The 13375-nt window shown below is 39.1% G+C and overlaps 1 protein-coding gene across 1 annotated transcript in view; it reads left to right on the top strand.

Moving 5' to 3' along the window:
* The first annotated feature begins 1734 nt into the window (after positions 1–1734).
* The window catches only part of SDK1 (sidekick cell adhesion molecule 1), a 522185-nt gene continuing 510544 nt past the window's right edge, over positions 1735–13375 (top strand). Inside the window, exons 1-2 of the mRNA XM_044915291.1 lie at positions 1735–1762; positions 2143–2302. Of these exons, the coding sequence (XP_044771226.1) occupies positions 1735–1762; positions 2143–2302 (188 nt within the window). The remainder of the gene's footprint in view (positions 1763–2142; positions 2303–13375) is intronic.

Here is a 13375-nt window from a genome sequence, read left to right as displayed (position 1 = left end):
GGGTCATATGATCGAGCTCTGCGTTGGGCTTCACGTTCAGCATGGAGTCTGCTTGAGTTTCTCTTATTCTGCCCCTTCCCTGCTAGCGTGTGCACATGCATTGTCTCTTTCTTTCTCTCTCTTTCAAATAATCTTAAAAAATTAAATTGTATATATTAAGTACAAAAAACCCGAGCTACATGTACTCCAACTTAATGTAAAAATACAGTTAATATGCTATTAACAGCATACTGTTAATATGCTATTTGATGCTTAATTTGTTAAAAATACAGTAATTTAAAAGCCCAGCTTAGTAATTCCACAAATTTATCCAAAACGTGAAGTTAAGATATGGGTTCTTGAGAAGATTTCCTTAAGGAGAAACGCATGGTATTTAGAGTCATAATATATAGAATTCAGGGATTCTGTAACAGATTATCTGAGTTTTAAATGGTGATTTCACACTCACTGGGTGGCCTTGAGCAAGTTACTTAGTTTCTTTGGGTCTCCCTTTACCCATCTGGAATATAATAAGGAAGGAATATAATAAGGACTATAATAGTGACATTTGTCTCATAGGGCTTTTGTGAAAATTAAATGAGGTAGTGCGTACAAAGCGCTTAGCACAGTTTCCAGCACATAATAAATACTCAATGAATACCAGCCATTGCTGTTATCTGTGTTGTTGTTATTCTGTTTATTTGTTCAGCAAATATTTTATTCAGTATCTACTTTGCCTCTGGCATTGTTCTAGGTTCTGGGATTCAGAAGTAGTCACTAAGAGGGCATAGAATGCGTTGGTATAATCCATAAGTACTCTCATTTAGAGATCTTGTAGGTGCCATGACTGGGACAAATGTCATGGTTTGTTGGGGCATGTTGGTAGGGAGAGGTTTTGTCAGCTGGAAGGATGAGAGCGAGTCTGCTCACACAGAACTGGGGGTGTATGGGGGGTGGGAAGGAGCACCTGGCAAGGCCCGAAAGGGCTCAGCCTGGTTCAGAGTTAGAGTGTTCATGTGTGAGTAGAGAGGGTCGGGGGCCTGAGAGAGGCAGGTGTGCCAGGGGGATTGTGTTTGAAAGTGAGGAGCTAGAATTCTGTTTATTTTAGTGATGAAGAAACAGAAACCCACATGCCCTAATCAGGGTCATGTAGAAAATTAGTGATGGGGCCGGAACTAGAAGCTAAGTGTCCTGTGTTCATATTTATGTATTTTTAACTATTGAAGTGTACATACAGAAATTGCACAAATCTTACATAGAATAATTTTCCATGAATTTTCACAAAATGAAGTGCCCCTGTGTAATCACATCGGGAAATAGGTCCTGGTCTGCTCGCCATAAGCTGCCCTGTTACACCCCTATACCGTCCCTGTCCCCCTGAGGTAACATCTATCCTGACCTCTAAGAGCACAGATTAGCTTTGCCTGGTTTTGAATTTTCATGAACTTTTGGATAGAAGCATATGCTATAAACTTCTTTCGGTCTGGCTTCTTTCACTCCACATGTGTCTGTGAGATTCATAGGGGGGGCCAAGAGTTGTTGCATTCCCATTGCTGTGTAGGATTTTGTTGTATAAATACACACAGGTTTCCAGTTTTATAGCCCCGTGTGTGTGTGTGTGTGTGTGTGTGTGTGAGAGAGAGAGAGAGAGAGAGAGGTGGAAGCTGGATGGTGCTTCCTGTCATTTATGTACGCATGTTACTCTTGCTTATCCTAGTTACTTTTTTTTTTTTTTTTTAACCGACTGAAGGTTACATGAAGAAATTTCTTTTAGAGCCTCTGTGTAGACCCTTGGTTGATACTGTGAAAATATAATGCCTAGTTAAAACCATGGCTTGCATGACCAGAGATTGCCCAGTACGCCTCTTTGTTTAACAGGTATTAATCATAAATAGAAATAACTGCAATGAACTTGTCAGATGTTTTTAAATGGTGCTGATCATTGAGCTTTCTGCCTTCTGAAATATCATCTAGGGTATTACATGTTTCTAAGGGGTTGAGGATTATTGGCTCCTTAATTGGGCCAAATAGCCATCATTTATACTTTTTAAAATTAGGTCTGTTTAAATAAGTGATTGATTAATTGGATGAATGCCATTTTCATGTTTACTTCATTCACTTTTTTTTCTTTCTCTCTTGCTCTCTTTTTTTTTGATATTTCAGATGATGTTGTGCCATATTTTAAAACGGAGCCAGGCCTACCGCAGATTCACCTGGAAGGCAACCGCCTTGTTCTCACTTGCCTTGCTGAAGGGAGCTGGCCTTTGGAGTTCAAGTGGATGCACAATGACCGTGAGCTCACCACCTACACCAGCGAATATAAGTAATTGATTGCTTGAAAATAAGATTCCATTTCAAGTTGATGTGTTTAGAATATTTGCCTTATTGACCATAATAGCACAAAGGGTGAAAATATTTGATTGAATTTCTAATGCATTAGGATTAAAGGAATAGAGTTAATTAGAATGTGATTTAATATTCTGATCTACATTGTATTTACACCTAGGAAGTCTATCATTATATTTGTAAAAGGAAGCCCATTAGTGAAATTACCAGACTAAAAAAAGCTATAGTTACGGAGGAATGCAAGTAACAGCTTTAGCACGATATATTTGCTGTCTTGTGGCAACAGCCCCACCCACCAGTATTGTTCGTATTTAACAAGCATGAATGTTTAAACAGAGATCTTTAAATCAGTAGCTTCTGGAGCTCTGAGCAGTCAACAGAAAATTTACCCGGCTAACTTTTAGAGTCAGGATGGGAGAAGATGAGGCTTTGGGGGAGGGACATGAGCAGAGTCTCTTGTTCCAGCAGCAAAAAAGGATGTTTACTGAACTCCTGCATGTGCTAGGTTTGGGGTGCAGGAGTGAGCATGATGCTCTGAGGCAGAGGGGAGGCTGAGATGAGGTCACACCTGAGCTGTGGCTTCTCCCAGGACCAGTGGTACCCGCTTGTAAACCTCCTGGTCTCCCTGCAGTACTCAGGTCTTTTCAGGTTTAAATCTGTTTAGCTTCTGTTTCTATGTGAGGGTTATTATAACAGATGCTGTAGTTCTGAGTAGGACAGAGAATTAGTGACTGCCTAAAAAGTCCAAGAGGTCCCCAAATCAGCAATGTCATGCTCTTATTTAATGGAAATTAGAGAATTGGTTGTCCAGAGGTATTTTAAATAGAGTAATGGGCTTCTGAACATGGGGCATAGCCATCACTCACTCACTTTGGAAGTCAGAAGTTAGGGGCATCTGGCTGGCTCAGTCGGAAGAACACACAACTCTTGATCTCAGGGTTGTGAGTTTGAGCCCCATGTTGGATGTAGAGATTACTCAAATAAATCTTAAAAATTTTTAAAAAATAGTCAGAGGTTATAATATGATGGTCCATGAACCACATCCAGCCTGCCCAGAATGTGGTATGTGTGTATGTACTTAAAAAATCAGTTGAAAATACATGTGGATATACACACAGAATATATTTCTTAATTGCTTGCCAGCATTTAACAATTGTAAGATTTCATATAAAAATGCACTTTCTGGTCCCTCTTGACCAGTCAGAAGGCCTAGCCACCTGGCTCTGCCGCCCCACACAGAAGAACCGTGTTTTGCTCAGTTACCTTATCCACCTGCTCTTTGTAGACATAGAAATTTGTGACCACCTCTTTCATTATTAGGCCTATACTGTCAGAGTATCTGCTGTTGTAGGAGCAATTTATCATAATAGTGTAAGATCATGTTGACATCAACAGACCCAGGTTTGAATCCCAGCTCACTCCCAATTAGCATCAGCAATGTAACTTCAGGCAAGCCACCAATACCTGCAAAATGGGGGTGATCATACCTCATTTGTGGTGGTGTGAGCATTAAAAGGCTCTAATGTAGGTAAAATGGTGTATTTTCTGGCCCACAAGCAATCAGCTAATAAATCCTAGTTGACATTCTGTATTATTATAATGAGGTGTTAGGGTACTTGGTTTTGTAGGAGGGGCATAAGAAAGGAAAAGACAAGCAAGCTTAGAAATGAGAACCACGTGTGAGTAGTGGGCTTTAACAGCCAGTACCTTGAATCCAGATATTTCTGTTCAACTTCTGTGTGTGACTTTGGACAAGTGACCTAACCAGTTTGATTTTGATTTTCTCATCTGTAAAATGGGTGTGATATAACCCACCTCAGAGATTTCTCATAAAAATGAAGTGACATAATGTTTTGTATGCCCCAGGAAGAAAGGAATGAAGTTTCAGAAGACTCCAGATTATCCTTCCCTACAAAAAGTAGTAGTGTGGATGATCTATAATGATGGTCTTCAAATTGGGGAACATGGCCATGGATAGTGGCAAAGGAATTTCTTTTTAGATGTTCAGTTTCCATATGTGTGTTTTCTGAGGTTGAGCTGACCGAGAACATGCCTCTGTGTGGGCACCTTCCCCTGCCCCTCTTTGTGCTCTTTCTCCCAGTTCACAGAAGGAAGACTCACTCTCCCTGAGTCCTCTTACGGAACTGCTTCTCAAGAATGCAAGACAAGTGCATAGTTCAGAATATTCGGCTAGAACAAAGTGTTGGGCTCTTTTAAACAACCCCAGAAGAACTTCTTGCCTTTCACATATTCCCTTTAGGGGAAAATAGGACACTAGAAATGGGATATTTTGATCAATTTTGGGTTTTTAAAAATTCAGATACGTTGTATAGTTAGGCAGCAAGAGCTATACCAATTTTAACATCCTCACCTTTTGCATTCTCCAGCTGTTACCAAAGGATATATTGTGCCTCAAGGAACGTGTAATGAGAGCAAAGCAAAGAGTGTGCAAGATAGATCCATGGCAGACAAGGGCATCTTGTTTTATATAGGTGGCAAACCCACAGCCGCACCCTGGGGCTTGTCCACTTATACAGAGCAGGAGTAGAGTATTCAGGATTTGTTAGAAAGAAGAATGAAGTCAAGAAATACTCTTTTATGAAGCATGTTCTTTCTGCATTTTACCCTCCTCTGAGATGAGAAGAGTGTGGTGAGGCCTCAGTTGGAGATATCAGGGAGGAGGAGGTAGAAAGTGTTGTTTACTTCGATCAGATCCATGTTCTATCTTGATATAGAAGGGACATGCACAAGAGGAAAGTTAGGGCTTTGTATTTTTCTCAAACATTTACTCAGAAGACACTTTGATTAACTTTTGCAAAGAAGATTATTTGATACTCTAAATCCATATCCATTTTTTATTACTTTCCTGTGTTTTGCTTGCTGCTATGCTTCAACCTCTTCTCTACTTGTTTATTTGCTTGTTCCATGTACTCATTGGATTTAAATGAACACAAATGGCACAAATATGTTGTCAATACCTTCTCTTTGTTGTTAATTTCTATCCAATTCTGTTTATTCTAGTGGTAAATAACTTCCCATTCAATGAAATGTAATTAAAAAAAAAGCCACTTTCCTGTCATTAAGAGACATTTTCTTTTTAAATTTTAAAGGCTTAATAATTATATTTCAGCATTAACACATATATGTTGTTTTGATTAACTATAATAATTGCAATGAACATGTAATACAGAAGAATTTTTATAAGCACTTAGAATCTTTTGATCAAAGGATATCCTTTTTAAGTTGCCGTTGATATGTGTATTTTTACTTCAGATAAGTATGTTGGATAATCAATAAGTATCTTTCAGGCATAAAAATATGTTACATTAGAATAAAATTCTATGGGGTAAATAGATTTACAACTCAAGTTCAAAGAGTAAAAAGGAACGGTATGAAGGTTGTATCTGTTAAAGAGTTCATTAATAAAAAATGGATAATGTGCTGGGGCGCCTGGGTGGCTCAGTCGTTAAGCATCTGCCTTCGGCTCAGGTCATGATCCCAGGGTCCTGGGATCGAGTCCCGCATCGGGCTCCCTGCTCTGCGGGGAGCCTGCTTCTCCCTCTGCCTCTGCCTCTCTCTCTCTATCTCTCATGAATAAATAAATAAAATCTTAAAAAAAAAAAAGAATCCTTGTTAGAGAGGGGCGCCTGGGTGGCTCAGTCATTAAGCGTCTGCCTTCGGCTCAGGTCATGATCCCAGGGTCCTGGGATCGAGCCCCGCATCGGGCTCCCTGCTTGGTGGGAAGCCTGCTTCTCCTTCTCCCACTCCCTCTGCTTGTGTTCCCTCTTTCGCTGTGTCTCTCTCTGTCAAATAAATAAATAAAATCTTAAAAAAAAATGGATAATGTGGATTTCAAAATCTTTAGATTCCGTTGGACACATGTAAAACAGCAGTGTAACAGTTTTGTTTTAAAATGCTAAATCAAGGACGCCTGGGTGGCTCAGTCGGTTTAGCTTCTGCCCTCGGCTCAGGTCATGATCCTAGGGTCCTAGGATCAAGCCCCACATCTGGCTCCTTCCTCAGCAGGGAGCCTGCTTCTCCCTCACTCCCCCTGCCTGTGTTCTCTCTCTGACAAATAAATAAAACCTTAAAAAAAAAAAATGCTAACTCAGGGGTGCTTGGGTGGCTGAGTCAATTGAGCGGCTAACTCTTGGTTTCAGCTCAGGTCGTGATCTCAGGGTCCTGGAATCGAGCCCTGCATGGGGTGCCTGGGTGGCTCTGTGCTTAGCGGGGAGTCTGCTCGTGGATTCTCTCTCTCTCCCTTTACCTCTCTCTCTCTTTCACACACACACATAAATAAATAAATCTTTAAAAAAATGCTAAATCATACACCATGCCATTATTATATAGGCAACTATTTAGACTTAATGATGAAACGGTTTTATTGTCCATTTTAAAATATGCAAGGAAGATGCAGCTTTTTTGTGTTGCTCTTTGCACTAACAGATTTACCTGTTAATTTGGCACACTCTGGATAATCCACAGGAAGACAAAGCATTGTGGGTCACTAAGCAAGATTGCAGGGGCGGCTCATTATATATGGACCATTAAAATGAGATACATGCTTCATTCCCATTTCTTTAGAAACTTAGAAGAAATGGGTTATTCTAAAGCAAGAGTGGTTTGGGGTAGATGTGATAAATTATATTCTGTTCACTGAGGGCTTCAGACACTGAGATGGGTTATCAGGGATCCATTGTATTTTGTCATCATTTTTTTTAGATATAAAACCTGTCCAAAAATCTCATGCTATTTTTTTCAAATTACTCTTTCATCTACTTCCTTCCAATAAGCACCTTCAGCTGTCATATATTAACCTTCACGAGACCATTCTCAGTCTCAAATTGAAAGACATGGCTACTTTATGAAAATGGTAGCTGTTTTCTCCCTGAAATGGAGTCTCTCTACCCTCACCCCCACTTTGGTGTCAGTAGAAAATACTAATCCTATAAAGGGCACATAATATAAACTCAGCTTTTCTAGTTTTGACCAAAAATAGCATTTTCTTTGCTGCTTGTGTTGCAAACTGCACAATGAATTTCAGTGAGTTTCCGATGTTTTTCATATTGATGCATTGTGCATATTTAGGTACAGGTGACTGTATTGGGAAAATTGTAGTAGTTTAGCAATTAAACCAAGTTTACATAGCTGTCATAGGCAGATTTATCTTTTTTTCCTCCAGAAAATATTTTCAATTATTTTCTACTTTGAGATAAAAAATTATATTCAAATAAGAATAGATAGATATCTAAGCCAATAATTTCTTAGTGGTAGGCATGATATTCATTGTTATAACAGGAGGGATAATTGGATACTGTGAACTGCTAAAAATCTTATTGTCTCCTTATGTGACCTGTCTCTGTGGTTCAATTTCTGTGACAGTATCAACAATAGAAGTTTGATGGATAATAATTCTTTTTTTTTTTTTTTTCCAGTAAGAAAATAGGAATGGTTAAGGAAAAAGTAACTTTTTCTTATGTCTTATAGAAAGATGAAAAAATTCACAATATCAATAAAAATTATTAAATACCTGGGAATAACCTTTATAAGAACCTACATGAAGTGGAAAACCTCACTAAGAGATATAAAAGAGAATCCTAGATAGGAAATCTAAACAACCATGAAACCAGACAAGTATATGAAACAGTTGTGTTTAAGACATTGGACATCAGGCAGCCAAAGGTGGTGATGCCTGAGAAACAGAAAATCAGTGGGCCCTCTGATTGTCCCAGCTTTAATGCCATGTGAGAATTTCCAGGCTATGGCCCAGACACAGGGTTGCACATGTGTCTGGAGGACCCCTGAGTTTAGGAGAATGGAGAATCCAGAGAGATCAAGGCAGAGTACCAGGGAAAGAGGAGTAGAGTTCTGCAGAGGTTCTATGTTAAGTATTAGGCAGAATATTCATCAGCACATTCATGTGAGGAGAGTCACCAAGGCCCAGGAAAAGACTGCCCAGAAATGATGGTAGTTCTTCCCATGCTTACCACACAGGGCTGGGTGGGGGGCCTATTCTCACCAGCCATACCAAAAATCCTCATAATTTATGGGATTATTGGATAGAGGATACAGAATTATCATGGGTCTGTAATGAGAATTATTAACCCTTGACCAAATGCAGCTCTGATCCTAAGGTTTTATAAACAAGACCAGAAAGGATCAGATGACTTTCAAGTATTTTTGAAGCATTGGAGGGGTGCCTGGGTGGCTCAGTCATTAAGTGTCTGCCTTCAGCTCAGGTCATGATCCCCGGGTCTTGGCTTCGAGCCCCATATCAGGCTCCCTGCTCAACGGGAAGCCCGCTTCCCCCTCTCCCACTCCCCCTGCTTGTGTTCCTTCTCTCGCCGTCTTTCTCTCTGTAAAATAAATAAATAAAAATCTTTAATTAAAAAAAAATTGAAGCATCGGGGAGCAAAACTCAAGAATATTTATAGCAATACAACAATATCCAGCACCAAACAGGGTAAAATTCACAATGTCTAGAATTGAATCAAAGATTATCAGGCACATAAAGAGGAAGAACAGTATGACCCATAAGGAGGAGAGAGATCAATCTATTAACCTCTCAAGCCAAAACTGACACAGGTGTTAGAAGTAGCAGAGAAAGATATTGAAACATCATAAATGTATTCCATGTGATCAAAGCTAAATACATACATGAAAGATATTAAAAGGCAGAAATCAAACTTCTGAGGATGAACTCTATAATGTCCGAGATGAAAAACATATTGGATGGGGTATCAGCAGATTAGACATGGCAGAAGAAAATGTTAGTAAACTTAAAGGTATAGCAATAGAACTATCCACAATGAAAGGCAGATAGAGAAAAAGGGGGGGATCAAACCCAATGAAATGAGCATTAATAAGTTACAGGACAACTTCAGCTGGCCTAATGTATATGTGATTGGAATCCCAAAGGAGGCAGGGGCAGAAAAATATTTGAAGGAATAATATTGAAAATGTTCAACATTTAATGAAAACTACAAACCCACCAATGCAAGAAGCTCAGCAGATCCCAATAGTGGATTTGCTGGCCAATGCAGTAAGGGAAACAAATACAGAAGAAATAAAAGAGATCTTGATTGTAAGAGAAGATATAAAAATGTCTTTTTTTGAGGGCGACATGATCGTTGATGTAGAAAATGTGACCTCTATTAAAAAGCTGCTAAAACTAATAAGTGGACTTAGTGTTATGGGATACAAGATCAGTAGTTAAAAATCTTAAGCCCCTGAGACAAAGCATCTAATTATGCATTATTGCTAAGCTGTGGGAAAGACTCCTCTACTTGTCTTTTGTTTTGTTTTGTTTTTAATCTGCTCTGCCCCTACTCACCAAAAGGAAAGGTCTATTGAATTGAGAACTCTTTTGTTAGGTGACATATAACCAGTTGGTTTCTTCATCATCCCACTGAACTGAGTGTGACTCCCGCCTGTGTCTTCCCATAAATGGCTTAGTTCTCCAAGTTGTTTGGCTTCAGTTTTCTTGACTTGGTTTATAGTCACTCTTCTGCTTGTTACCTCTCCATTCGTCCTGTCCTCTTTGAACTGCCCAGCCCACAATAATAACAGTTATATTTGGCTCAAGTGGACTAGTCTTGCACATTTTGGCTAAAATAATTAGAATCTCTTATAGTCCTACACTGCTTAAGGCTCTAGGTCCTTTTATCTTTTTCTTAATACATTTCACTCTGGATTTTTCATTTCAGTATTTTGTTTGTAAAGAAAGCTGTAGACTGATTCCACTTTTGATTATTATTGTTTTTTAATTTCATGTAGGAAATTTATAAAAATAACATTGAAAGCCTAATGATTTATCATCACATCTCCAAAAGAAGAATCAAAGTAGTTCCAAGAAGGGTATAAATGGATTACAGGGGTTTTTGTTGTTGTAGTTGTTGTTGTTTTCCTTAACCATTTTTTTTTTTTCACTTTGATTATAATATTGGGCTCTGGGCCAAGATATGAAGGTTTATTATAGAACTTGGTTGTTTATTTTCATGCAAAATAGATATTTTATACCAGTATAAAAAGTTAGAGTTGTGAAGAATAGTTCTACCTGGAGTGGCATAAAATGGATGGAGGATACCTATTCAAAGAAAAAAAAAGCCTTAGGTCTAATTTTAATGGGCATGAAGATTCTCTCTTGGAATTGAATTATATTGCCTGACCTGAGAGGGGGAATTGCAGATGTGCCATCATTATTCAGAACCAGCATAGATCTCTGTAGACCTGTGTCCTTAGTCATAGTATCTCACTGCTGCTGGAAGAACTGCTCCACAGTAATTTGTCTGCACCCAGGCAGTATTTTACCAGACATTTTCTCAAATTTTAGTGTTTCATGTTCAGGAAAATTCATAACAGGTTAATTTATCCCAGTTTTGGAGGGACTGTTATTGCCTAGTGATTCTTTGTGGTTTACCAGGAAGCCACGATTTTTAAAAGAGAGATGATTTGGAGAGGCATTATTTGGGTTTTTCTGTGACCATGGTGAGCACCTGGTAAGTTCAGAAGCTTTTTCAGCTGAAATTATTTTGGCTGTGTCCTGTAGTGTAGACATGTGGGGAATTCTAGACAAGCCACAGAAACAAACTCTTACTGAAATGGAACAGGAAGTTGTAGTATGGACGTTGGGTTGCCCTTACAATTAGTCTCCAGGCAGGCTGGAGATTGGGCAGGAACAGAATGAGGTGAGCCCGCTAGAGCCAATCAGCCCAGGAGCCAGTCCTGTGAGAGTCCTGCTCCTAGTTCACCTGGAGCCTGGATGCTGTTGTTTGCCACTGCCCCCCTGGGCCCGGGCTCTACTGCACCTGGGAACCACTGCTGTCAGATGAATGCTCCTTCAGCCCCATTCCTGTGCATCACCAGCCTCAGATCAAAAGTCCAGAGTACGTGTGGCCAGTGGTCACACATTGCCTCCTACCTGTGTCCAGGGGTCTGCCTCCACCGAGACTCAGAGTGGAAAATTCTCCGAACACAGGAAAATGCTATAGATCCCAGGTAGACAAAAAAATGTCAAATGTTCACTCCAGGCAGGGCTAGTCAAGCAGCTACTTATGGGCTGAAATAGAGCTAAAGTTGCTTGCTAGAGAAACTCTGGGCTGGTTCTTGTGGTCCATCCTGAGAGGCAATTCAGAACTGAGGTATTCTCTTACTTAGCAGGAATGGACATTTAAACCCTTGGTTTTGCTGTGATTTTGTGTTTGATTTTCTTTAATTTGCTGTTCCTGATAATGAACTAGCCCTGGAATATGTTCTGTTGGTCTAGTAGAATTCTGCCTTTATACAGTGAATACAAACATTCCCTGCTGTGTTTATTTGAAATAGGAGCAGGCATTTTCTATATTTTAGTGGCATATGGTGCTAAGATTTTATCATACTTTCTTATAAAGAGCCAGGAAGCTTTCTCTGCTTAAAAATGTGTGTTTATAAACAATAGGCTTGCAGTGAATATTCCCATCTGTTAGGTGAACATAATTTGTGTAGGAATTCCTATAATAGGTGGAGTACTTCGCAACTTTTTTGTATATTTTTTCCCTGGCGAGACATTAGACTAAAGAGATGGTACAAAACAGCATATGCCTAATATTCAATTTTGTATCTGCTCCTCCCTGTGGTTTGAAAACACTGCTATTTTTGTGCGTTAGTACATAGGATTACTATAGAAATTCATAAGAATTTAAAATCTACTTAGGATACTGCAAAAAAAAAAGGAAAATGGAATGGATAACAATTATATAAATTTGGAAATGTTGCAATGATGAAGCTGTTCATGTAGTTTTTCAAATATGTCCTCCCATAACTTGTGTTATTTCGTTTCCAAAAACTTTTTTGACTTCATTTTAACTTAATTTCAAAACTCCTCCTTATTATAATAACAGTATCTGACAGTTAAAGCTGCTCATCCTTCTAGTCTTGATTTGTAATTTAAATAAATGGCATTGACTTTTTGTGTTTGGTTTGATATTATTCTTATTATCCACACTAATTAATTTTTTGTTTGAGATGATCCATTCCTCAGAATAGAGTAAAATTTTGAAGATTAAAACTCAGCAATAATTTTCATAAAAGATTTTATTAATCTTGTCATGGGAATACCAAGATGGTTATCAGAGGGAAAACATACTTTGATTAATATTTGCTTAGTGCTGAATTACCTATATTGTCCAAATGTTTTATTCACTTAAAAATTATGCCTTTAAGTTCCTTTCTCAGGTTGATGAACTGGACATAGTTGAGTAAAAGGATGAGCAATCAGTTGAATATTAACGATTTCAAGCTATGTTTAGGAACTGAGCTAATAAAGCATACTGTTCATGGTGCTTTTTACCTGATTTTTTTTTTTTTAAAGATTTTATTTGTCAGAGAGACAGAACACAAGCAGGGGGAGAGGCAGGCAGAGGGAGAAGCAGGCTCCCCACCGAGCAAGGAGCCTGATGTGGGACTCGATCCCAGGACTGTGGGATAGTGACCTGAGCCGAAGGCAGCAGCTTAACCGACTGAGCCACCCAGGCGTCTCTTTCTACCCGATTTTTAAAAGTTTCTCTGATTATCCTTTTGAGAAGTATTTTTAAATTGAAGATAACTATTAACATCTTTGTAATAAAGGATAACGTCGCTGAGTTTTCTCTTTTTTGAGAAATAGGCTACCATTCGATTTGGTGTTAGCTCTCTTTTTCTTTCTTGTGGTAGGCAACTTCCTATTTGTAAAAAGTATTCAGGACTCAGCCTTATTCTTTTTTTTTTTTTTTTTAAGATTTATTTATTTATTTGAGAGAGCGAGAATGAGAGAGAGTACATGAGAGGGGGGAGGGTCAGAGGGAGAAGCAGGCTCCCCGCCGAGCAGGGAGCCCGATGCGAGACTCGATCCCGGGACTGCAGGACCATGACCTGAGCCGAAGGCAGTCGCTTAACCAACTGAGCCACCCAGGCGCCCTCAGCTTTATTCTTGATTTGTTTTTGAACATGGCCTAGAAACCAATTAATGTACTCTCTTAGGTATCGTGAAAGGTTTGGGCTCTGGAGCTTTAAAACTCACTTCAAGTGGTCCTTG

This window comes from Neomonachus schauinslandi, chromosome 5, assembly GCF_002201575.2.
Source record: "Neomonachus schauinslandi chromosome 5, ASM220157v2, whole genome shotgun sequence".
Classification (NCBI taxonomy): Eukaryota; Metazoa; Chordata; class Mammalia; order Carnivora; family Phocidae; genus Neomonachus; species Neomonachus schauinslandi.
This window is presented reverse-complemented; position numbering and strand designations above follow the sequence as displayed.